General features: G+C 46.9%; 1 protein-coding gene across 2 annotated transcripts in view; it reads left to right on the top strand.

Moving 5' to 3' along the window:
• Positions 1–24,053, top strand: part of bcor (BCL6 corepressor) — a 42,427-nt gene extending 18,374 nt beyond the window's left edge. Inside the window, exons 5-15 of one of the 2 annotated variants that reach the window (XM_032566944.1) lie at positions 1,069–1,125; positions 1,676–1,850; positions 2,817–3,104; positions 5,036–5,323; positions 7,544–7,869; positions 8,925–9,203; positions 18,845–19,011; positions 19,978–20,123; positions 21,757–21,834; positions 22,876–23,029; positions 23,125–24,053. In XM_032566944.1, the coding sequence (XP_032422835.1) occupies positions 1,069–1,125; positions 1,676–1,850; positions 2,817–3,104; positions 5,036–5,323; positions 7,544–7,869; positions 8,925–9,203; positions 18,845–19,011; positions 19,978–20,123; positions 21,757–21,834; positions 22,876–23,029; positions 23,125–23,455 (2,289 nt within the window). In that variant the 3' untranslated portion in view covers positions 23,456–24,053. The remainder of the gene's footprint in view (positions 1–1,068; positions 1,126–1,675; positions 1,851–2,816; positions 3,105–5,035; positions 5,324–7,543; positions 7,870–8,924; positions 9,204–18,844; positions 19,012–19,977; positions 20,124–21,756; positions 21,835–22,875; positions 23,030–23,124) is intronic. The other variant, XM_032566945.1, reaches the window with a different exon arrangement.
• The last annotated feature ends 2,292 nt before the right edge of the window (positions 24,054–26,345 follow it).

Consider the following 26,345-nt stretch of genomic DNA (forward strand, 5'->3'; position numbering starts at 1 on the left):
GTCTATGTCGCGAATGCATTCGAGAAAACGTGGTTTTGTCTGTGTCATGCTTTTTAATTCACAACTGCAACAAAGCTATCAGACTTTGCATTTCTGCGAACGTGTAAACAAAGTGATGGCAAAACTGATTTTGTGTTCCCAATTGTGGTAATATTCTATGTAGAGATGCACCAATCAATTGGTCACTTTAATGCACTTTTTCAGGCTTAGTACAAATCAAATTGATGCAAAAGTATCCCCAACTCTTAAACGTTTTTTTACAATTTTGTAAGGGTCCCCAAACTGAACTGTATCTTCTTGGGTTTTCCATCAATTTTGAGTTTAACATGTTGAGGAAGGTGCTCTGGTCAGATGATGGGCAAAACTCGATTAGAGCAAACTAACCCTGAACTCGTCATCCCCATGGTGAAATATGATGGCAGCAGCATCATGGTGTAGGAGGCTGATTCTGACTGGCACAGGAAAGCTGGTTAGAGTTAATGGGAGGATGGATGGAACTAATTACTGGACGAAAATCTGTTTGAGGTTAATCTTCCAGCGAAACAATGACCCTGAATGTACGGCCAGAACTAGGAGATATCGGAGCATATCTGTGTGTTTGGAATGGCCGAGTTAAAGCTCAGACCTACATCAAATCGAGAACTTGCTAACGAGCAAATCCTGTAATGTGACACAATGGGGTAGTAATCATTTTGCGAGGCACTTTAAATTTGCACTTGAATCTAAGACCAGTACCTTGACAATGTGGCTGCGGTGTTCTTCTTCAGCAGGTCAGACCTTCAAGAAACCTGAAAATCGGTACGGGCTTAGAAAAGTCCGATTGGTGCATCTCTATTTGTTTTCTCTCTCTCTCTAATTTGTTATCAGTTTGCTTCAGAAATGACCTGATGGCTTTGATGCACATTTGATTGACCTGTTGAGTCACTTTACTTTGTGTCATTATGTGGGACTGTGGCTGCTTATTTATGTGTGAAGAATTATGTGGAGAAACAAATTCATTTAAGAAAAAAAAAAAAAAAAGATGAAATGCTGGACAGATATATTGAGCCCCCCATTCTAATTGCTTAGATGGAAGTCTTATCACGAGAGGAGAGTAATATAAGCCAACCTGCAGCTAACTGGGAGGTCAGTTCTTTACATTTCTTATCACATCTGTCTCTGACAGGCTCTGTCTCCTTTTGTACTCTGTACCGCTGCACACTCCTTCTTTTTGCCTCCCTTCTTTCCTCTCTCTTTTTTCCCCCCTCTCATCTCCTCTCTCTGCCTCAGGGCTTAGATGTATATGTTTCCAAGCCATGTTTATGTTTCAGGAAAGGGAGATGCCAGGACTTTAAGGCCCAGAGCGCATGGACTCACAGTGGCTGCAGTAGTCTAACCTGTGTCTTGATGCCATGCTTGTGATTTATCTGTCTTCCCCCCTTTTTTGTCTTTGTGTGTGTTTGTGTGCGTACGTGGGTTTAATTTATTTCTTTGGCATTTTCTTTCATATTAAGACAATGTAATTGCTGACGCAATATTTGCTTCTATAGCTGTTGAGGCCAGATTGAGGCTTAGAGAGGTGTGTGTGTTTGTGACGTGGGCAGATGAGTGGTTTTCATGGGTTTTCTCTGCTTCTTTTCTTCCTTTTTTTTTTTTTTTTTCTTTTTTGTTTTGTTGTGTGTTTGTGTGCGTACAGCGGGCAATGATGCGGTTCTCCGAGCTGGAGCTGAAGGAGAAGGAGGGCGGCGGCGGCGGCGGTTTGTGCGTTTCTGCCTCGGTAGCGGCAGCAGGACGGGAGCTGGCAGACGGCCAGCGCAGAGAGAGAGCGCTGGAGCACTGCCAGCACACCACCAGGCAGGCAGAGAGGGAGGGTGAGTAATGCACACACACACACACGCACGCACACACACATATGTATATGTAAGAGGACAAGACACACTCATAAAGGGACTCATGCAAACAATGGGTACGCGTGCACACTTGCAGCAAAAGCTGAGGCAAAACTGGGGTCACTCTATGAAAAAAAGAAAAAGATGCTCTCTCCTGCAAAAACACGCAGCAACTCTCGCATAAACCGGGCGTGTGGAAGGGAAAAGGCGAGGGGGGAGTTTTTATTTTCAAGAAGCCTTTTGTGCTTATCTGCGCAGAGAGAGCGAGCGAGAGAGAGGGGAAGCCAAGAGAGGAGAAGGAGGGGCAGAGATTGCGTGAGTGAAAGCGGGGGGAGTTAGCGGGTGAAAGCGGATGGGAGAGCGCAACGGAAAGAGGAGGCGAGGGGGAGGGAGCTGGCGGGGGTGGAGAGGTGAGGGAGGGTAGTTACGTTGGCCAGGAGCCCAGCTGTGTGTTGGAGCAAGGCCGCGGCTGACGTGTGAGCCTAATTATGGCACGGAGAGGGAGACGGAGAGAGGGAGTCGAGGAGAAACGGAGGTGGGGTGGGGGGGATAGAGTCACGCTCTGTGTGAGAAGGGCGTGGCTCGGTCATGCCGTGGGGGAGGACAGAGAGAGAGAGAAGGGATGTCTTTCCTCTGTGCTGGAAGTGCAAGGAACCATCAGGCCCCGCTGGCTCTGCTCTGCTCCGCTCGCATCAGATTAAAAAGTCTTTACCCCATCAAAGTTTTACTGCCTGTCTTTAAAGCAGAATAAAAGCTGGCTGGTGTTTAACCGCCACTCTCCCGCTCGTCGATCCCTCACATCTTCCCGCCCCACCCGTCGGTTTCCCCTGCCCGCTCTCGGTCTGTCTGGTTTGTGGTCTGTCTGCATTCCTGGGGTCCCCTTTCATCTTTTCTTTTTTTTTCTTTTCCATCTAACCCTGTTCTTCCGTCCCGCTCTGCTCTGTTCAGGTGTCCGTCCGCTGTACGCCAACAACAGAGTTCCGGTTCTCCAGAGGTGCGTGGCGCCGAGGGACCTCGTGTCCCCGGGTCACCTGGCTCAAGATGGAGCCAGGAATGCGGCGACGAGAGAGTCTGAGGAGGGACTGTGCATGCCTCCCACTCTGACGCCATCAAAGGAGTTCCTGGACGAAAAGGTCGGCCTGGGCTTCGGAGCTGCCAGAAAACGCCCGCTCATCAAGGAAGAGCAGGACGACTCGGAGGAAGGGGAGCGGGAGAAGAGAGCTAAGCTTTCTACGGGTGAGAACTTCAGAAACGTGCCGCCTCACTCACACTTCCACCTCCCACTTCTTTTTATGTCTTTTTGCTGCTACTTTGATACTCCAGGCTTTATTCCTGTTCGTTTGAAAAAACAAACAAACAAAAAAAAAACTCACATTTTTTTTTTTCTACAATCAATCCTGCCTTGAAGCTACCAGGCAGACTTTTCTGTAAATTCAATCAAAGTCATTAGATCCAGTCTGTCACCTACTTGTCATAGTCAGTTTTTTTCTGTTTGTTTTGCTGGTGATATGGCTCTCTGTCCAGGGTGGCACAGTCTCCGGGGCTCTTTAGCGAAATAAAGAAATGTGTCAGACTCATAAGTTCAATTAAAGAAGCCATAAGAGAGCACAGAGGAACGATAAGCATGTGGAGAATCCTTTGTCAGTACCCTTTAAAACACAAAATCAGCTGTGGTTTCTGAAATGGGCGATATGACTCAGTGCCCAGGGCAGCATGACTTTAGGGGCGACCAAGCGCTCAAAAGCAATTCAATTTTTTCTTTTTTTTAAAGTTATTTGTCAGTTAGGTTCCCAGTGCTTGCTTGCATGTCCTCTGAATAAAAAGTGACCCCGCACCCTCTACTTGTGTATGCACTTTGTTAGCATTGTGTTAAGTTCCTGTCTGGTTTGCGTCTTCTAATTCTGTGTTTCAGTAAGCAGCTGCTTAAGTTTATTTTTTTCCAAATCTGCCAGACAAGCTTATGTGCATAACTAATCAAAATCATGTTCTCTGTCAAATATTGAACAATCGCGGTTAGCTTGCTTACTTTTGTCTTGCTAATTTATTGTAAACTACAATTTATCTACGATCCTAAAATATTCCATTACTTCCTGGTGACAAAAGGAATAAATGTCACTTGTGTTTTTTTTTTTTTTTTTACTTTTCAGTAATTACATGCTTTTAATCACATTCGCCCTTCTTGAGCAAATCGCGTAAGGCTGCAGCAAAACATTTAAAGCGAATGTGACCGTCCCCCTGAACGTAAAATTTTGCAATTTGGGAAAGATTTCCGAGCAGCTTGGGATGGACGTCAAATAAATTTGTCAAAATGTCTCAAAAGTTCCCCCTCCGTCATAGTTTTTACAAATGCCATCTGAACAGCTTGATTCCTGTGCCTCTTGTGATGCAATCGACACAAAAGTAAAACACAGCTGAGTTACCTGGGGATCCCCAACCCCCCCCCCAAAAAGCTTTGTTCTTTGCAAAATCTTACAATGGAATCCAAAACGTTATTATTCTGTGTTTTTAAAGTCATTGTATGTTTGACGGTTGAAAAAAAAAAAAAAAAAAAAAACACTGGATACTGTCTTTAACCCCAGCACCACCACCCGCCCCCTCCTCTTCCCACTCACTGTCATGCGCTTCGCTCTGTGTGGCAGCCAGCTCCGAGGGGCGTTTAATCCTTCCCTTTGAGCCAAGAGCGCGCAAGAGAAGCGAGGAAGAGGGACAGCCATTCTTTCTCGCTTCTCTTTCAGCTCTGCTGTTCCTCCGCTGTGCTTACCCGCCCTCTTCAAAGCTGCTCTTTTTTTTTTCTTTCTCTTTTCATCTCTTTTTTTTTGCCTCATCTGTTTGGGTTTCCTTTTTTTCTTTTTCGTCTGGCATGCAGTATCGTGCTTGCTCTCCTCGGCACTGGCAGACAAGTCAAACACCCGTCCCTTGTGAATTTCGGATTGGAGCAGCCAGTCTCGGCTTCTTTGGTCTTTATTGGTTTGTTTCTCCCTCATTTCTTTCCTCCACTGCTCTGTCTGTCGTCCTTCTTCCCTCCCTCCCTTCCTTCCTGCATGAATGTTATGCATGAGGCTCAGACGTTGTCATTAATGCTGTTTTTTTGGCACTCTTGAGCTCGCGAGCAGCACTGTTCGGGCACTGCAACGCGAGACTGAACAACGCGTTTCACTTGTCGGCAGATGAGTGCGAGCAGGCCAGTCCCGATGAGGATGACGACGATGACGAGGTGCGAAAGCTCAAAGTCCGCATTGAGCTCAAGGGACTGCGACTCAGCAAGCCCACGGCGGGCGCAGCGTCACCCGACGGCTCCCAGTTCAAGCAGGAGAGGCCCTGGCCCCTGCCTCGCATGGGAAACCCAGCACAGACTCAGCGGGAGCGCAAGATCCGGGCGGCAGAGCCCGAGGACCGGGCCGCGGCGCAGAGGAACGACATCAACAGGAAGTGGGGCTGCGAGAAGCTACCTAATGGTAAGAGCGAACCACCAGACGCACTAACCGCCGCCTTTTATTCTCCGAGTTCAGCTAGGGTAACGGAAATCTATCTTTGGCTCACGTTTCACTTTCTTGTTGAGCAGGCTGTCTTTAGGGGATTTCCCGAGAGCAGTCAGAGAGGCGAGGGGGGGGTGGGGGAGCGGTGAGGCAGAGGAAACGGCTCGGGGGACTCGTCTTCCTGCCAGCCAGAAGGGTTGAAGGGGTCTGGGGACCACAAGCTGAAATGTACAAGCCACGACCCCACCCTCCTCCCCCGTTGTCCCACCCCCCCACACACACTCTTTATTAAATGTTCAACTGGTCTGCGTCAAGCTCTGTGAGGAGGATGAAAGGGAGGAAGTGGTCGGCAGAGATGCGCAGGTGCGCTGTGACTAATGTGTGATCAGTGATTTTTTTTTTTTTTTTTTCCTCTCGAGACCAGTCACAAGGAGCACTGAACGGGGGATTTATTGGTGTGTGCTGTTGAAAGGGGATGGCTGTTCTCATTAAAACTGAGGGTTTTCCCTTATTCTTGTGCTGAAACGGGAAGCTGAAAGTGGAGAGCAACTATATATATGGGGGAAAAAAATAATAATAACACAAAAGCAGCCCATAAGCCTTGATTGGTCGCTGACTTATCATTTTTGTTGAACATTTTTAGATATCATCACCCTGGCAACACATGGGTTTAACGCCAAGTGTGTGGGTGTGCATTTCTTTACCATAATAAACCCAACACTGTTAAACTATTTAAACTGTCATTAATGATCGGACCACACAAGGTTTTTCTTCTAGCGTGCATGAGATGCAAAGAATTTCTCTACGTAAGCTTTCCTCAACTTTATCTACAAATGAAGGATTTGGTGGAATTTAAAACTTGCCAAATAAAAGTTGCGCGGCGGCATGAATCAGACCGCAGACTGCAGACACTGATAATGGTTTGAGTTTCTGATTAAAATGTTTCGAGGTATTTGAATTTTTGTGTTCGCACTTGCAAAGTTTGTTGAATAGCCAGAGGTGTCCTTGCTGCAGGAAATAAGTGCATATGTTGCTTTGCGATTCCACTGCGACTAAGTTTTGATTTTGTGTGATACACCAACACAAAGTGGCTCACAGCTATGAAGTGGTAAAACCTACGTGAAGCATAGTGGTGGCGGTGTCATGCTGTGGGGGATGCACATTTGACCTATCAGCACATGGAGCTAATTCAGATGATCACGATTTATAGGTTTTTAGGATCAGATCCTCTCAAATGGAAAATGTTCGGTACAACACAGAGTATTTCTTTTTCCTTATTAGCCATGTTTTGTTTTTTTTTTGTACTTTGATTCTAATATCATTGAAGTCAGGCCACAAACATCCAGAAACTTTTTACCCAACAGACACAAACCCCCAGTCATTAAAGGCAGCAAAGAAGCTTCTAATTTTTGTTTCTGTTTTGTAAATCAGTAAAACGGAAACGGCATTCAACCAAAAAAGTTAGAAAACCTGTACATCTTTCTGTCATTAAGGAAAACATCCGAGACCGTTGTTAGGACCTGCAGTAATGATTCGTTCTGTTTTGTAACTTTGTTTGCATGTTTACGTCACAAAAAAATAAAAATATTACAATAAATTGTAGCATTTTTGATTTGAGAAAACATGGCTTCTGAGTGGTTCAGCGTAGGGATTTTTGACGCACACTCCAAAACATTTTGACACCACTAGTTTGGGTCAAAGCACAGCCATGTGAGTTAAATTCAACTGCAAATTTGCAGCTTAACTTAAATTGGTCTCCAGATTTCCTTCATCTCGCCGTATTTTACAACGGAGAAGGGACAAAAATGTCAGTGACTAAATGTTGAAAGTTGTTAGAGAACCTCCCCAACCCCCAAGAAACTGCTTTACTGTTGCAGCAAAAAGGACTTGCAGAACACTGACTACTACTTTGTGTTGGTTCATCATGGAAAATCCTTATAAAGTACATTTAAGTTTGTTGTTACATCAATAAAGTAAAAACGAAAAGGATGTGAATAATTTCTTTCCGTATTTTTTTTGTAATTGGTATATTTTTTTCTTGGCTGGGTAGACTCATGTGCTCCCAGGCAGCTCACAGTGCTCATTAATAAACCAGCAACGTGTCGGGAGATGGCCTTGCAGTACCTTTCTGTCCTCCTCCTCCTCCTCGTCTTCCTCTACCAGCTCTTATTCCCTGTTCTCCCTCTGCTCCCGTTCCAGGAGTAGCTGCTCCCGCCCTTCCCCCCAGCCAGCCGAAGGACAGGCCACACCAGCCGAGCCTCTTCTCAGGTGACCGCGGCCTTAAGGAGCCGAAGAGGGGGCCCCCGTCGCCGGCCCCGGAGCTCTGCCTGGGAGGCGTCCCTCCCCTCAAATCCCGTCGCCATAGTGACACGGACAAACCCAAGGGCAAGCGGCCGTGTAAGACCAAGCACACGGGCCAGCGAGACCGAGACAGAGAGAGGGAGCGGGAGAAGAGGAAAGAGGCCGCGCCCACCAGCCCCGGCCAGCGCTCGGCGCCTGATCTGGGATCAGCCGAGGACGACAAGGTGAGCGTTGATAGGGGGAGTTGGGCTGCGATGCGGCCGTCTGGATGTTTTGCAGCAGCGGAGTGTGTTTCTGTATGCCTGTCGGCGTCTCTCATTATGCAGCTGGGGAAGGGAGGGAGGGACAGAGGAAGGAAGTATGTTTACAATGTTTAGAGGGCTGCGGGAGCTTTGACCTCCCCGTGCCCTTTGCGACTCCCTGAGGAGGTCCCGCTCGCTCGCTTGTGTTTGTGTGTGTGTGTGTGTGTGTGTGCGCTTCTCTCTGGCCTTAATTGTCGAGCGTGTGTCATCTGGGCTGTTTTTTTGTGTGTGTGTGTGTGTGTGTGTGTTTTTTTTGTTTTTTTTGCGTGTGAGCCAGCGATGTGAGTGTCCTGCGTGTTGGTGAGCATTCCTGACAACAAAACCCCGGAGCAATTATGCATCTCGCTGCGTCCTGAGTGAGTGTGAGGAATGTGGCAGCCATGGTGGAGCACATGACGCTCATAAGGAGGAGGAAGAGGACGAGGAGGGGAGGGAAAGGAGCAGAGGGGAAAATCGAGGGGAAAAAAAGAGGAGTCTAGGCTCTTTCTCTTTTTTTTTCTTTTTCCGCCTGTGCTGCTTCCGTCCCCCCTGCTCCTCCTCAGGCTGACAGCTGCTCCGACATGGAATTCCACTGAGAGGGCGCCGCGCCGCTCGCACGCACTCACACAAGAACGGGCAGGCAGCTCCCACTGCTCTGTGAGGGCTCTGCGATTAAAGGAAAGGGGCATGGCGGCCTTTAGCGTTCAGGGTGTGAACGCTCGCTGTGAAAGATGTCTTTTTTTTCTCTCTCTCTCTCTCCCTCATTAATGGACGATGTAACCTCCAAACGCAATTTAGAAAAGTCTTGAAAGCTTCAGAGGTTGGGGCTACAAAACTTGTAGTTTTTCTTTTAAATAAAAATGTCATGCTGTGGCTATTTTCTTGTCATTTTTTTTTGTATTTAGCACACACAAAGCAGAATTCTCTTTACATTTCTGTGGTTTTGTCCGTATGCCCTTGAGTGTCCCTCACACTTTCCTCTCCTCGTCTCCCGTCAGCCGGCCGAGCAGCGCAGCGTTCCGAGGAAGAGAGCCGCCTCTCCTAATCACTATCCCTGCTCTCCGCTGAAGCCCTGCTCCCCCGCTGCACTCTGCCCGCCCGCCCTGCTGCCCCAGGCGAACGTCAGAGCTCCACCGGAGGTGCCGCCGGGGCTGCACAGGACCCCCCCTCTTGAGCCCTCCGCTGTGCGCCCCATCCCGCCGGAGGCTCGGCGGCTGATCGTGAACAAGAACGCCGGCGAGACTCTGCTTCAGAGAGCAGCGCGGCTCGGATACGAGGTAACACGCTTCACTTGGCTCATCCTTCCTCCTTATCTCTCTCTTGCTCTTTCTTTTTTTTCCTTCTTCTTCTTCTACATTTTACGCTCTTACACTTCATCTCCCCCGAATCTCGGCCCTCTTTTCTTAAATTGAACTCATTTTCTTCCCCGACTGTTCCTTTCTACGACTCCGGCAGACGCTACTCTGGATTTTTTTTCTTTTTTTTTTGAGAATCCTTCCTCTCACACACATCTCCAATACTACCTCTTTCTAGCTTCTTTTTTCATTTGCTTTTTTCTCTCATCTCACCTTTACTCACATTTTCTTTCTCACATGCTCCATCTTATTACTCTCCTCGCCTGCTACTCTCCTCCTCTCTCTCAGGTTTCCACCATCTCCCTCTCTCCCTCCCCCCTTCCTTTCCTCTCGGCGCTCTCTTTCTCTTCCTCTCTTTGTGACTCAGATTGTCGTTGGCACCCCCCCCCCCCCCCCCCCGCCCTTCCTCCCTCCCTCTTCTCCTCCTCCTCACATGTGCACTCGCTCACACACAAACACGCCGCCGCCTCCCCTCCTCTCGCCTCGCACCGCTCTCACATCTCATTAATTCTCCGCGAGGCGAAGTGTGACACACACATACACACACGCCACGCACGCGCACAGGCACACGCGAATGAGCGCAGGCAGCATGAGGGATCGTTATACGGAGACGGATGCTCGCCAGCTTCTCTCTCTCGCTCTCTCTCCGGCATCGGGGAGGTTATTCCTCCGTCTTTGTGCGGAGCTGCCGATCATTCTTATTCCAGCGGCGCCACCGGGGGGGCAGAGGGGGTTTCTTCTGCACGTATCATCGCATGTAAATACGAATTTAAGGCCAATATCCGTTTATGTGAGTTGCAACATTTATCGAAAGCATTGTTGTGTTTTTTGACGTGCCACCCCCATCCCATCTCTCCCGATCCGGTCACCTCTGTTAAAACTTTCTCACTTCCCCACTTATCCTCTGCACATTGTAAAGAAAATGGGGAATGTGTGTGTTTTGGATGTTCCCCATCTAATTTGAGGGTTCTTGGCACATCGCTGGTGTTGGCAGGTCTTACAAATTGATGCGGCTCATGTCGTTCCCCTACTTTATTTTAACAGTGCCCGACCACAGTCTGTGTAGTTTGTTTGTTTGTTTTTTAGAACAACTGTGAAGTGTAGGTTGATCCAGTCCAGATTTGAGTTTTAGATGCAGATTTCTCAAAGTTGCTTCCCAGTGGTTTCCTTTTCGCCAGCAAATGTACGCTGATGATGGGAACCGAGTCCAGCCACGAGGACTAGACTTTCACTTTGCGATTTTTACAAAATACAAAGAGCAACATAGTTTACCCTGCGTTGTGTGTATTTGAATCGGTGACATCACAAGAGGCAAATTGATCTGATTGGCTGCACCGGCAGAAAAGACACTGGGCTAGCTCATTTTGACAGATCTTGTATGGATTCTCTACTGCGACCCCTTTCACAAACCTCTCCCATATGCTTCCAGAATTTGCCGTAGAGCTCTGGAGTACGGCTCAAACGTGTTCCTGCGGCCGTGCAAAACAAAAGCAAACGCCTTTGAAGGCGGTGCTGGATTACACATGAAGAAAGAGCAAGTGGGGGAGGGGGAACACAAGAGATGGACGTACCTGAAAGTATGTGTGGAAGGAAGCTGGTGTTCGGGAGGGTGGATGTCATCTTAACTCACTACGCTTCCTCACAAAATGGCAGAATAAATAAAAAACTGACCATGAGGTGTTCTAAAGGTGGCAGAACATATATATAACAGGAGTTCACTTTTACAATAGCGTCTTGCTTTATAAATTGCAAGAAAATACAATTTCACTGAAGCACAGCGCTGCAAGTCGGCGTCGACAGGACACGCAAAGAAGCAATAGAAAACTTGCTTAGGGCACAATTGAGATAGCTATTTAAAACATAATTGTCAAGTGCTCAGCCTCCCCCTCAGGGCTATGACGCCCTGGGCAGTGAGCCATATCGACCTCATCTGCTCCCATGTGTGTTTGCGTGCTTTAATGGGGGGGAGGGGGGAACTCTGGAAACCGGTATCTTGGTGCCACGCTCGTTCCTGCCTTGCTTTATAGTTGCGCATGTTAGTTGGACACATTTATGGTGATGAGGGAAGTGTGTGCGGGTGATTATGTGTGTGAGGCTGAATGGGAGAGAGCAGGAGTGTGAATGAGAGGTAAGCACTGGGAGTATAATCGCGTTCTAATGGCCCTCTAATGTGCCGTGGTGACTGTGGTTAGCAGCGGCGGCGGCTGTTTTTCTCCCTGGCTTTCCGCGCGCGCGCACACACACACACACACACACACACACACAGTCGGGATGCAGCGCAGCAACAGCAGCAGGGCTCAGTCAGCCGTGCTCGAGTGAAGCTGGCTCGTCTCTCTGATTTATGCGTCTCTCTCGAACGTTTTTTTCCCTCCCTCTCCTATATTTTTTCCTCCCCTCCTCTCCCGCTTCGCTTTGCCTCCCCCCTTTCCCCCCTTCCACCTCCTCTTCCTCCCTCTCTTCCCCTCGTGCGGAGAGGCAAAGAGGAGAGAGGGAGGCGGGGAGGGGGAGGGGAGGAGAAAACCTGAGACTACACAAACAAGGCGCTGACCGCTGCGCAAACAACACCGCCGCCCCCCCTTACCTCCCTCCCACCCTTTCTTTCTTTCTTTCTCTCTCTCCCTCTTTCTCTCTCCCCCCTCGCTCAGGAAGCTCGTCTCTCACTGCCTGTGTGAGATAAGCCCGGGGCAGGCCCCTGGGGCTCCCACGCACACGCTTACACACACACACACACACGCAGACAGTGCGCATGCAGAGACACACACCAGTTTATGCATTCTGTCTCTCCTATACACGCACACACATCCACACAGAGACACACAAGCCTGTAGCTGCACAGAGCGCTTGTCTCTCACTGGTGTTTTAGCGCCGCGAGCTCCGGGCTTATCACACGCAGGCAGAGAGATACGAGGGCCTGCGAGACGGAGGCGCACACACACACACGCACACGGCTCACATGCTGATTATGAAGCATGCAAGGAAATATGCGGAAAGAAACACCCGCTCTGACCCAATAAGCACACGCACAGACTTCCCTGACGTGTTCCTCTCCATATGCTACACCGAGAGACGACTCTTCTTCTCCGCGCTCTCTGCAACAGCCGCCGCCGCCGCTGTCGCACACCCACACAAACTCGCACGCGCGCACACACACAGAGACACGCAGAGCTGCGCGCTAAACGTTTCGAATAACTTCGTGCACAGACGTACGCACGCGGACTAACAAAAAAAAAAAAAAAAAAAAAAAACGGGGATGGAGAAGCGCGGTTTGTTGGCTCAGGCGTCCCTTTTGTGTGAAAACCTGTACACGCAGCAGAACGCAAGAATTGTCGCGCGTGCGTGCGTGCGTCAACCCAGCGCGTTCCGTGCAGCTCCCGAAGCCCCCCGTCCCCGGCACCGTGCATATTTCATGTTCATTTAGTTTCGCAATCCGTGCCTCTGCACATGAAAGCCCACTCTCTCTGCCTTCCTTCCTCCCTCGCTCTCTCGCTCGCTCGCCTTTTATTCTCGCCGCTCGCTCTGCCTCGCTCGCTGAGCATTTGAAATGCTAATGAGGAGAGATTCTGCGGATGTCTTCATCCCTCTCGCGGCGCTGATCGGGGGGCCCCTCAGCTCTGCCCGCTGAAGGCTCAGATAAAGGTGCAATCTGTCATTTATTCTCCTCCGGTGAATCGCTTCTGAGCTCGGCTGTCAGATCGATGCGATCCAAGCAGAAGACAAAAGTTAGGTTTCACCTGAAGCGCCCTATTGGACCGGCTTCTGTGACGGCGAAACTTTGAAGGGAAGTCTGTGCAGTGGCGGGGTTTGGTTAATGTAGAAAGGCGCAATTGCTTCAAAGGTCATGAGACTGACGGCAGATGGTCTGATCTAAAGGAGTATTGAGGACAATCTGCCATAACAAGGTTTTAAAAAGTTAATATTTTAGAATATAAACTTAAATAAAACTACATTACTGTTGGAAAGGTTTTAAGCATCTTTAAAGAAAGTTCCCTCTAGCTGAATGGAGTGTAGATAATAACCCAGTACTGCCCCTCCCCCACCTGTTACTGCGCACTGCGAGGTGAAACGATGCTGCCGCACTTTCTCCTCACTTTCAGAAAAGCCAAATTCTGCTGTTCTGATATATAATCGCCATAAAAAATGCTGACATGGCAAAGGCGAGCCCGTCTCTGAACTGCCTCTGTGTGTTCATAAATCACGGATCACGCTAGCTACGCATGTGATCGCTTAAAAAAAAAAAAAAAAGTAAAATGAAACCAACTTCTCAGAAATCAAAGAAAGCACAGAGAGAAACTGCATGGTCTAAACAGAAAATAAGTGTAAAACGTCGTTCATTTGAAATAGTAAGCACGTCATCGGTCACATTAGTTTTCTAATTTCTACTGAAGGAACTACCCTCTGCTGAAATCCAGCTATCTGTCTTGTTTTGCAGTAATTCAGAGCTTCTTGGTGTATGCGCGAAAGAACCCGTGGTCATCTTAGTTTGTTTTCGCCCTAAATCCCCCTGCCAGCTGCTTTCACTGACAGCTTGTCATGGCTACATCGCAGCATTGAGCGCGGGAAACCTACTCAACCTACTCCCATCCCCCCTCTGTGTCGACTGTTGTGGGACCGTGACTAACTTGCTCGGAGGAGGGCTGACTTGAACCCCCCCACCCCATCCCCCCCACCCCCCCACCCACTCTATCTTGGTCCGGACACAAGAGCAGATGAAAAGCAGTCTAAATTTATGTTTTGTGTGTTTTGAGAAAGAGTCTGCTGCTGAAAAACTGCAAAGGAAAAAAAAAAAAAATCCACCATATTATTCATATGACTCATTTCCTCTCATTTCCAGTATATATATATATATATATATATAGATGAGAGTTTCCTCAGATAGTTTTGACCCTCACCCACTTGTTGCTGCACACTGCTGAGCAGCTGGCAGAAAAAAACTGGCTGCTTAGATATAAATGAATGTGTTTGGGTCGTGAAAAACACAGTCGTCTGTAGAAGCTAAAAGGCACCACTCATCACCATTTCCGATATGAGCAGCTTGTGTTCAGCAGCCTGGACCCCTGAGCAGATAGCCCAACTAATTTAACCAGCCATGACAAGCTGTCAGCTTTTTATACTCCAAGTGGTATTCTACGAATAGAAGAACAACAAAAGGGACAATATTTGGTGCAATAAGCACTTCAGAACCACTGCTAAATTTTGGGACTATTTATAGTTGGACAACAGCCATTCCGATCATTTTCCATTTTAAATCAATGCTTAGCTAGTTTCCTTTTCGGCAGTGTTTGTAGTTTGCATGTGTAGATTGGTCTTTGGCTCTTGAAGTCATTTACGTACAGACGGAAATGTGAATATTTGGACTGCACAGACTAAAGGCAGTCCTGCTGCAGATAAGCCAGAGCTGTACTCATGGAATTGGCTATAAGGGAAGACCTTTACACACTTTCACCGCCTATTTAGATCAGAGGATAGCTTTTTTTTTTTTACTAGTGTTTTCCTCATATCTATATGATATTCTAATTTTGTTACAATTTTGTATTTGCCTGTATTACAGAAGAGAGACCTTAACAACATAAATCCCTTTGGAAATTGTGTTTCCTGATGGGGATTTTTAACAATACAGCCACAAAATGATTGTTTAAAAGCCTTCTGTTGCCATCAATTTATTTCCATTTCCATAGCCGAGTTATACATGCTGGGGTTTAATATTAGTAAGACTCTGGTACTAATAATCGACTTATTTTTTTAATGATTTATTAATTTTTTTTAAAAATCTGCAAATGATTTTATTTGGACTAAAGCAAGCCCTTTGAACAACGAGGCTGCGCAGATTAATTTGTTTTCAGAGCCGGGCTCAAGAGGCCATTCAAGGAACTTAAATGGATTTTTTTTCTTTCTCCACTTTGGTGTTTGCTTCGCTTTCATTACCCCGAAGTCGCCGCCGAGCGTCGACATGGAAACGTCCAAACAGGCTTATACCTGGGAGCTGGAAAGTTGGCGAGCAACCAGGTTTAGCAGTCAGCAAGCCGTCATCCCGAGCTTTCACCAACTTCTTTTTGTTTTGTTTTTTTTGTTTTATTTTTTGCCTCAGTGGCTGTCTGACGTGCCACCAGAACAGACAGTGACTCATATTAGGCCCCTTGAATCACTCGTTTTGCATTTGGATGAGGGGGAATACGTGGCGCAAATTACTGCTTGAAAAGGAGGGCATTTATCACGGCAGCCAGAGGTGACTTTTCTCTCTCTCCCTTCCCCCCCTCCAACACCCCATGCCCCCCCCCAACCCTCCCTCCACACACACTTTTCTCCCCTTTTTCTTCTCAGCTTTGTTAATAGAATCTGAGTGGCTCAGTGTTAGATTAATTAACTGTGAGATCATCATCAGCGGCGGCAGCGCCTTCAGTCTCACTGAATCCTCACCCCACCCACACGTTTCACTTTTCCGAGCACGCACCAACTTTCCTTTTCGCCGGAAAACTCCAGTCTGGCAGATTCGCTCATGCATCACCTACACATGTGACACGCATCCAACGCAGGCAGCGCCGGAAGGGGTTAAACGTCTGAGTGATGCATTGATTGCAGGGGAGCGCGGGGAAGCATTCTAGAGTGGGAGATTAGAGGACGGAGCGCGAGAGAAGAGAATAGAGGAAGCAGTGGAGCGGAGGGGAGGTGGAGGGGGGAGGTTGTCTCGTTTTACTGCGGAGGAGTGTGTGTGTGTGTGTGTATGTGTGCTCGCGTCTGGCGGGAAGCCGGGGCTTTCGTGCTAAGCTCCTCGCTCTCTCCCAGCGATATTAAACACGGCTCCGGAGGTTTAGCGCTGCGCCTCCTCCACAGCCACACGCGTCAGCAGCACAGAAACACACACACACACACACACACTTTGGCACGCTGCATATCAACACTCCCTAACCGTCAGTCTCTCTAACACTTGCTCTCACTCTTACACACACACACAACACACAACACATGCATAGAGCGAGTGGAATCCCCCAGAGGGGAGCTTCGGCACAGCGCTCCTGAATCTCTCTCCAGCAGGCAAACAGAGTGTTGGCAGCGAGAGAAAACCAGTTGGAGCGTCTTCCCACCCTCCCCTCGTTTCTCCACGTTCACTCTCACTCGCTCACTATTTTCTCCCACTCCGGATTTCCACTTCTACCTCCTCTTCTTCGGCATCATCTCTCCGCCCTGGTTTCACTCCCCTCACACACGCACACACACCCACACACACACACGCACGCACACCCCACCCTTTCATCTCTTGTTATTATCAGCTGTGGCCCCGAAGGACGGCCCCGGCAGATTTCCTCCACGGATTCATTCATCTGTCATCTGCCGGGTTGTGCTGCCTCTCGTCCCCTCCGTCCTCTGCTCGTCCCTCCCGTCCATCGGCCTGTTTTCTCTCTCCACTGCCGTTTTTTTTTTTCTTCTCCACCCTCCAAGCGCTGAAAGGGTGGGGAGAGGGAGCGCGATAAACACTTGGACTTAGATGGCTGGCCAGAATTAGCATAGAAATGGAGGCTTGGTGTCGTCTACCCAGGTTCAGATGAGCCGCTTTGGCTCCCCACGGCAACAGGACCGCTTGCAGAACGGAGTATGAATGCATCTGGATAAACGAGCCTTGCATTCACATGCATATATAAATATTTAATAACGGAGCGGGGTTTTTTTTAGGATCCTGAAACACGACGGGGGTGCGGGGGAAGGCCATTTAGAAATAGTTGGATTTTCGCATCTTTTTTAGTACTTTCGTGTAAAAATGTAATTTCCGAGGTGAGTTAAAAGAAAAACACGTAAAAACCAGATTCCTTCCACCCCCAAATTCGCTGTTTTTTATTTTTTTTATTTTACTCATCTGCTCTAAATAAAAATGTTCTCACTGTTTTATTTTAAACGATGACGTCAGATGAACATTATGTTACCAACTGTCTTAACTTTTGTCTGATTGTTTTCCAAGTCCTTTGGTTATGAAGTTTTACGTCTGGATAATATCTTTGCTTCATTTCTCACATAATAACTTTTTTTTTGTTTGTTTTCCTTTATCAATTGTTACAGATACTGACAGAAGACACATACATTTGCACTCATTTAAAAAATAAAAAAGGGTAATTTATCTGCTTTTGGCCTCCAGACCTTCTCAGATCAAGGTTTTACTCTAAACCTGTAGTTCAGAGTACTTAAGCCTCTATTTTAAGTTATTACAAACAATATAAAGGCGTCACAGATCACAAAGTGTGCTTCAAAGAATCTGTTTATTGTTGAATAATCCGCTCCAGATTTAACCCTAACAGTTTGTTATGGGTTTTGAAACTGACCTGAGCTAAGTTGATCCAGATGCCTGCAAAGATCAGTGGAATAGCCCTGCACCCTACCGCCGAACAGGAATCCAGCTTGTTGTCTCACGACTAGTGTGGATTTTTATTTTTTATTTTTACGAGAGGGGTGTAAAAACTTATGAGAAACGTGTCATTTCACAGTGGAAAATTCGCAGGAACCATGATCTGTCCTTTCAGTCGACACGGATTTGTTCAGGAAGCAGCTCGGCTGGAACTGCAGCAGCAGAAGGTTCCGTTTTCCCCACCACCAGCCTCAGCTGCACGTCTCTGCCTCACAGAAAAAAAACAAACAAAAAAAACCCATCTTAACTTACTTGTAACTCCTAAGCTAATCAATGGCCGTGTATAAATGCGTTTGCGCTTTCACGGTGCACAAAAAACGCTGGTCTTTGGCGCAGGCCTATTCAATGGTTTGTGGAGAGGATCTTTGATTGTATGGAAAACAGAGAAAATTCGTGCAAGTCTGCTTGAATTTTTTGAAGCTTTGATTTGGGAGTTTAATGTATGACTTTACATGTCTAATCCAAAACAAACAAACAAACAAAAAAAAACAGCATTTATGCTTATTGAAATCACTTTAAGCATGTGCTTCTCCGCATGCTGCATGTTAATAGCGTAGAAATTCTCCGTCTGACCCAAGCAGACCTTGTATCCACACGCTGCCCAGAAGCTTCCTGTCTCTGTTTCCTCTCTGCCTAATGGCGGCAGACGCTGCTCCCGTCCAATAAAGACCATTCTGACTACTTAGCGCCGGACGCCCAACTGTCACAGCCTTAGACCAGAGAAAACGCTTCCAGCTCTTAAGCGCCTCCATCAAATCTCTTTGTTCCGCTTCCATTATGCCGCGCTCGGAGCCCAGCCATTGTAGCTGGCTGCCACGGCGGCGTCCGGGCCCCAATCACGCTGCACACACAAACACAAAGGCGCGCGCGCGCACACACACTCACTCGTGCGTGCGCGAGCAGAATCTGGCAGGCAGAGCGCAGTTGAGTCACTCTCGGGCTCCTCGATGCGTTTGGCGCCAGCTCCGGTATTATGGAGCGTTTGTGCGCCTCTGCGTATGTTTGTCCGGCACAAGAGCACACTCAGTTCTTCCTCTCCCGTCATTCCTCTCCCACAGGAACCGTAAAGGGGAAAGGCTGCGACTGCTCGTGCGTACTCATTGTCATCACGCGTAGAGAAACACCCTCTCGCGCTGAAAAGCGGCTCACCGTTTTGTTTTGCCGTCTCTCTCAGGAGGTGGTGCTGTACTGCCTGGAGAACCGAGTCTGCGAGGTCAACCACAGAGACTACGCGGGCTACTGCGCACTCCACGAGGCGTGCGCCCGGGGCTGGCTCAGCATCGTTCAACATCTGCTGGATTATGGTGCCGACATCAACTGCAGCGCACAGGACGGGACCAGGTAAATTAAAAAAGAAACGCTCCCCCCCCCACCCCCCCACTCATTCCCCTCCAGTGTATTCAGTGCCTATTCTTCTATGTAAAAACAGCTGTAGCTCTGTCAGAGTAGATGCTGAGCTTTTGTATATAACAAATTTCAATTGTTGCCACAGAATTATATATAGTTCTAGACTTTAACTGGGCTATTTCATTGGATGCATACATTTTGATTAAGACTATTTTGATGTAGCTGTAGCTACAGTTAAAGGTCATGAACCTCTTTCCTCCTTCAAGTTTGTTGTCCTGCATTTCCCATCTTCGCAGTAAATATCATCCTTATTAGAGCTGAAGAAAAGTATTCCCACAGCATGATGCAACCGCCACCATGTTTCCAGGGTCATGTTACATTTTAGAGATGCACTGATCCGATATTAATATTTGTATCGGTCCCTATCTTGGTGGGAAAAATGTTTTTCATTGGCTGTTATACTCGTTATTGTACTATAAAAGTTGTTTTTACATGTTGACCAAGCTTGTGGAGCTATTTGTGTATTTAGGTGTGCTGTACTGGGTCAGAGTTGTCAAATAAATTTGTAATGCAGTCCATCTAAGTCTGTGTTTTAAAAAAGAAACATTTTAAGTAAATTCAGCACTGTTTTTCTGTATCGGATTGGTATCGGGCAATACTAAACCTCAGATATCCGTATCGGTATCGGAAATGAAAAAAGTGGATTGGTGCATCTCCATTATATTTAAGGGTATCTGAGTAAAGTGGGGCAAAGACAAAATGCAGGAAAGGACAAGGCTTATTAAAAGCAACTGTAATTTTCAGATTAAATCGTTTTAAACTGGAATAAATAAGGTGTATGTTATGGGGGCAAGGCAGGTTAAAGGAGCATAAATATTAATGACACATGCTGTAATTTCTCACCAAGCCCCCCCTGATCCCGTGTAACCTCTGTCTGTGCATCATCGTGCGTGTGTTTAGACCCATCCACGACGCTGTGGAGAACGACCACCTGGACGTAGTGCGGGTCCTGCTGTCGTACGGAGCCGACCCCACTCTGGCCACGTACTCTGGCCGCAGCCTGCTGAAAATGACCCGCAGCGACGGCATGGAGCGTTTCCTCACCGGTGAGTGTTGTTTACATTTTCAAACAAAACTCTAGTGTAAGGTTATTAAGGTTCCAAGAAAAAGGGAGCACACAAACATGTATGTGGACATTTTTCTAAACGGACCTTGTTGTATTGAGTGGCAACAAATCCAGAGAGAGAGAGTTGCACGTGATCGGCACAAAAACATAGCTTTCTCAAAAATTTCAAAAAGTGGAAACTTAACCAAAATCAAAATGTTTCCGGACTTTTCTTTTTCTCTGGTCTGAACAGACTGGGATTAGAAATCAAATACCTTTAATTTCATTTAAATGAGAATAATAGTAATTTCAGCTGCTGAGAGAAGAAGCTCAGAAGAGTGGCGATCAGGGTTAGGGCCGGGGGTAAACGGTTTAAAAGCTTGGTCACCAACCCTGTTCCCAGTGCCCCCCCCATGCCTGCTCCCTCTGTTTGCTGTTCTTTCACTGCACTGACCTCTGCTCAACCTGCTGGCAGGACTCCCTCTCTGTAAATCCTCCTCTTCCACCTCGGAGCAGCAGCAGCTCCACACGTCCATCTCTGTCATCTCATCTCCCCTCAGGCGCCCGCCTCCTCCGCTCCGCACTCCTCTCCCCTCCCTCGGCCACCTGTTAGACAGGGATTCTCGGCTCGCCGGGGTGCGTGCTGCCGCCGCCTCTCGGCTCCTCTATCTGGTTACCAAGCAACGGCCACTGTGTTTGCTCGGCGTACGTGCGGAGGGGGGGGAAAAAAAAAAAGGCTTCGCTCTGGCTGGAGAGCGCCTGTCGTTTCGCACGGCAGCCTCGCTGGAGTCTGACACGCTCTGTGTTTGGAGTGTGTGTGTGTGTGTGTGTGTGTGTGTGTGTGTGTGTTGCGAGGGCTCGTCTGGATGTTTATAGTTAAGTTGAGTCAACACGGCTCTGTGTGCGGGAGGAGAGGGAAATGAAATCATGCTCAGCTGCCTCTCGCCGCCTGAGCGCCGAACTAGTTACGACCCGTCGCGCGAGGGAGAAAACGGACAGGTGGCGGTCGGCGTTGAATTTTGAGGCGACGGGACGGATCGATGTCGGGAGAGCTGGAGAAGATGGAGCGAGCTGCGCGCCGCCCTCCCTCCACCTGGTCCCACTCATCTGGAGGCTGTTAATCCCTCCAAACACACGCCAGACGCCCCACGCCTCAGCGCTGGCACAGAGCCTGGCTCTCGCTCTGCAAATGTGCGCGCGCGTGCTGAATACACACCACGTTGCTTATCCAGCTCCCTCTGCTTGTTTGTTTCTCTCTCTCTCTCTCTCTGCTGTGTGTGTGCGCTCTTGCTCTGAGCGACTGTGTGTGGTTCTTGTTTGATTCCTGGCAGCCGTCTGTGGCCCCGCTCTGAACTGAGCCGGCTCTAACCCAGCAGAGACGGTCGTTCTCCTCCCCCGCCGTACAGCCCCTGGCCTCTGACCATCACCACCTCAAAACATTTCTCTGTTTGTTTTTCTTTTCACTCTCTCTCTCTCTCTCTTTCTTTCTCTCTCTTGACGCTCCCTCTCCCCCTCTGTTTTACTGTGCTCTTTATCCATTTGTCTTCTGTAGTCTCCAAGGGCAATTGTATTTGCCTCGTTGCCTGTCCCCAGGCGCCCGGCTCTTGAATAACAGGCTTCTCCTCTCTCCACAGATTATTTTGCTGACCTTCAGGGCCGCTCAGATGACGACCCAGGGCTTTATTGGGAGTTCTATGGCAGTGCTGTGTGTGGTGAGTACTGATCAGCGCTCTGTCTGTCCTGTAATGCTTAAAAACGGTGTAGTTCTACCGCGAGGAACCTTTTATCTCCCCCTGGCCTTGGGTTGAGTGCGTTTCCACTCTGTCTGCAGGGATGTTGCTGCTTCAGTTTTGTTCCAAAACTGTGAAACTAGACCAGCCTTCATCTCAGATGTACAGCAGTTATGGTTTAAAACCTGAGTAAAGTCACTTCAAACTAAAACTGGGCCGATCTCAACTACCGAGTGTGAGACTACAGAAAGACTCTTCTGTTTTTGGAAATAAAAATCTACAATTTTCAGCACTAAAACCGATGGATGGTTTAAAGCGATTACACTCTACAACTTACGCGGAGTAACTTGAAAACTCATCGAAAGATTCGTCTATTCAGATGCAGTCTTCCGAGGCAGTAATTACGCTGTGAAACAGAATTAAAATCTCTTAAAAACCTGAGGCAATTAACCATGTGTAGCTTTCATATTTGTGGGAGTTTTAGTTGTTTTTATTTGGGCCTGGAACATAAACAGAGTAAAACATTGTACGTTACTGGTTTAAGTCCCTAAAACTGATCTGAGTGCAACGTTTACTCTCTTTGAAGTCTCAGATGATCCACGCTTCATTGAACTTATTGATCGATATTTTTTGGCTGATCTTATTAACATAAACTCTTGTTTAAAATGAGCTTCTGGGTTTAAGTACTACTTGCAAGCAAAAAATAGCAATTACTCCCATAGCATTTTTTTTAAAGATATCTGAAATTATTTATGAATGTAAACAAAAAGATGAAAGATTTCTGAAAAAAACCCCCCAAAAAACTCAACTTGTAGTTCAGTATACTCAAAAGTATAATCTGGTAATCTCTTTGGGGCTTAATTTAGAAACTAAAACATCACCAGAAACTACCGGGGGAGCTGGAAAAGGTTCTTGCAGTAGGAACACACCGTTTGCTCCGTCAGCAAACCTCTTCTAATCAAGGCAGCTTCTTTACGACATCAATAATCACGATGCCAACTCATGTTGTTGTTTGCATGTCAGAATCTGCCGAAGAAGGCGGTGTTTACAACATCCTGGCAGACGCCCCCGGCCCAGACAACGAGGACGAGGACGAGAAAAGGGAGGTGTTTGAGTTTGAGTTCTCTGACCGACCTCTGTTGCCGTGCTACAACATCCAGGTGTCCCTCTCCCAGGGGTGAGCTTTGATCTCTGAAGCAGACATCACTACTTATTTTTTATAGCCTCCGCCCGCTCTCATTCCTCAACTTCTCCCTCCCGCCCCTCTTTCAGACCAAGAAACTGGCTGCTGCTGTCCGACGTGCTCCGGCGCCTGCGCATGTCCGCCCGCGCCTTCCGACAAGCCTTCCCCCACATGGAGGTCGTGACGGTGGCCGAGGCCGAGTTCTACCGGCAGGCGTCCCTGTCGCAGCTCTTCTCCTGCCCGGAGGAGCTGGAGGGCTTCCACCCGGACAGCAAGGACCTGCTGGACCTGGTGGAAGACAGCGCGGAGCTGGCCGCTCTGCTGGGCTCAACACTGGAGTGTCTGGACGACCGCTGGGACCACCAGGCGGACAAACTCAAGGATAAAATGAAGGCGGCGGGCAGGCTGGCCTCATCCTGACCTTGTTCCTCACCGAGTGGCGTTTGCTTTAGAACCAATCAGAGGTTACAGATATGCCTTAGCGTGACCCTTAGTTCTCTCGGCTTCGGCCCGGTCCTGGACCAGCACTGGTGCACTGTACAGACAGACTGACCCACCGGCTGACTGGGCGGCGGAAACATTTCTCTCCGTTAACTAAGGATCGACACATTTCTGACTCAAGAGACTTAATAATGGTCTTATTTTTATAAATTAATATATGTATAAATAAATATATACAGTATATATGATATGGAGAGCTTTTTCCCCCCCTTTGTGACGTTGCTCACTGCTCCTCTGAAAGCTTTTTTTTCCTTTTTTTTAATTGAGCAGTCGTGCTTTCAGCGACTGAACAGAGTGTGTGAATGTACAGCGCACTGTGCATGTTTCATTGTACAGAATAGTTTTGAGGCTGTGCTGTTCAGTCTGATATTTGTGTTTATAGAAAGCACATGATGTCCATTTTTTTTCCTCCCCTAGTTCTCAAACTTTAGTGCTCGCTTGAGCCTCAGGGGCTACTTTGTTGTAATTTTTTTTTTTTTTTCCTTTTAAGTTTTCTTTTCAGGCTGTAATTTAAACGTTCGAAACTGCAAAACTGTTTGTATAATAAAGTTTTAAGATGGTGTTGATATTCCCCCTGTGGCACAGAGCTTGTATATAACGGGGAAGGCTACTGCAGTACGGTCATTTTTTTATTTTATTTTTTTTCTCAGCGTGTTCATTTTTTTTTTTGTTTTGTTTTAACTTTGTAATTAAAATATCCCATAATTTGTATTTATATTTTACAAAAGAAGTTGCTTTAAAATAAATATACAAACTGCAAGTTGAACCAAACTCCCAGTTTTTGTGTCATTCATTAATCTCAGATGTCAGCTTCTGATGCGTGTCAAAACCGCTTTTCATGCCTAATTACCCAGCATGTGACCGCGGTGTGAACACGGTGCTATATTGCCCCCTCTTGGAAAATGGATGCCTGGCAACTTATTGCCGCGGCCTTGAAAGACCACTGCCGCCCCTCTTTCGACTAGAAGCGGAATCTGTTAGTCTCAAAGCGCCCTCTGGTGGACAGAACCGAAAACAAATTATAAATGAGACTAGTGGAAAATCCGGTCTCCAGAGTTGAAGTTTATAATAATAGCCTTTAATTTGGACCCAACAATAGCATCTTAAAGAAAACAAAGGAGCATGTTGTGTCTTCACCTGTATTGTGAAAGAGGTTTTTAAATCTCTCATGTCCTGTGTTTGCTATTTTGAGATAGAAGACTCCTAAATACCTTTCGCATGTCTTGCCTGAGTTAAATATATTAATTGCTTTCTTCTGAATCAAAGTGGCAAATGTATGAAGATTTGGGGCCTTTTCCTGACTTACTCCACAAAGATTTGACTTAAAAAATATGCTTGATGCTGTAGGATTTAATTTTATTTTTTACCTGGGCCTGAGTAAGTGTCATGCAGTAATTTTCCATTTTAAATCGTTACCATTTTCTTGTCTGTTTTGTTTCTACAACTTGACTCAAGCACAGGATAAAACAAAATGTTTTAAACCTTTTTAAATTTGTCATTTAACACAGTAAATAATCCAACACATGCTGCTACTGTGACTATTTTATTTTTTGCATCTTTATTTTTTTAAAAAAGCAAAGATGAGGTAATTGGAAACGCCAGATAAGGAGCATCTTTTCCTTGCAGGGATTCCTGGTACCATGGTTCTGTCTGTCTCTGTTGCCCTGTGATGGACTGGCAACCTGTCCAGGTTGTACCTGCCTCTTGCCCAAAATGTCTCACTGGAGATAGGCACCAGCACCCCTCCTGACCCTTTGTGTTTATAGAAAGCACATGGGATAAGGATGTAAGAAAATGGTTGGATGGTTTAGTGGTACCTCCTAAGAAGGACTCATCACAGACTGTTTTTGGTTCATTCAGTTGGTTGAACCAAATGCAGCTTCTCCACATAGACATACATACATACACACACACACACACCCACACACACACATATAAATACATATATTTCACTTAAATTACTTTATTGTTAATTTATTTATTTTTCTGGAACCTGAGTACAAATTTCGTACCACAAATCCAAGCTGGTATGACAATTAAAAAAATAAAATCCCTGAAATCCTTGAAGGTGAAGAGCTTTGTGAACTACTCATGGGTTCATTGGACTTCATCCAATAATCCACTCTGGATTTATCTAACAGTGATTGGCTGCACATCTTGAGTAATCTGTTTTCCTCTGTCATGACTTTAGGTCAAAGGTTGCAACACTGAAAAACCTTTGAGTAGTGTACCGTCACTCAAATGAAGTGGTTAGAATCCAAACCCATGGGCGTAAATCAAGGGGAGTTCGGGGGTCTGGACCCCCTCAAAGAAATCATAAAACAAACTTTTGTTTTTAAAACAATATCAATATAAAAATGCAATAGAAACAAAGAACAAAGTAAATCTGCCATTTCTCTAAGAAAAAAAAATAAATTATTTTTAGGCCCCACCATTGTTAGAACAATGGTTCAGTCTGAAGTGTAGGAGGAGCAACAGCAGGCTCCTGGAGCCGCTCAAGTGAGGAGTTAGCTGTGGCTATACAGCACAACTAACAACCCTCCTGTAAGTAAATACTTAAAGCAAAAGACATGTAAACACCTCCTATTTGTTTTCACTGCTCCAAAGGAAGAAGCACATTAACAGTAAAAATCAGACTGCAGTTCGTCATTTTATTACTTTGGCTGAATCATGATGAACTGCCTTGTTATGCTTTGGAAATCAAAACTAGCAAAACTGGCTACATTGCTTTCATAGACTTGGTTCCTTTTTCTGTCGAAGGTAGCCAATATTTCAATTATATTTAGCTCTCTAACTCTTATTTTAATGG

Source organism: Xiphophorus hellerii, chromosome 7 (genome assembly GCF_003331165.1).
Source record: "Xiphophorus hellerii strain 12219 chromosome 7, Xiphophorus_hellerii-4.1, whole genome shotgun sequence".
Lineage (NCBI taxonomy): Eukaryota > Metazoa > Chordata > Actinopteri > Cyprinodontiformes > Poeciliidae > Xiphophorus > Xiphophorus hellerii.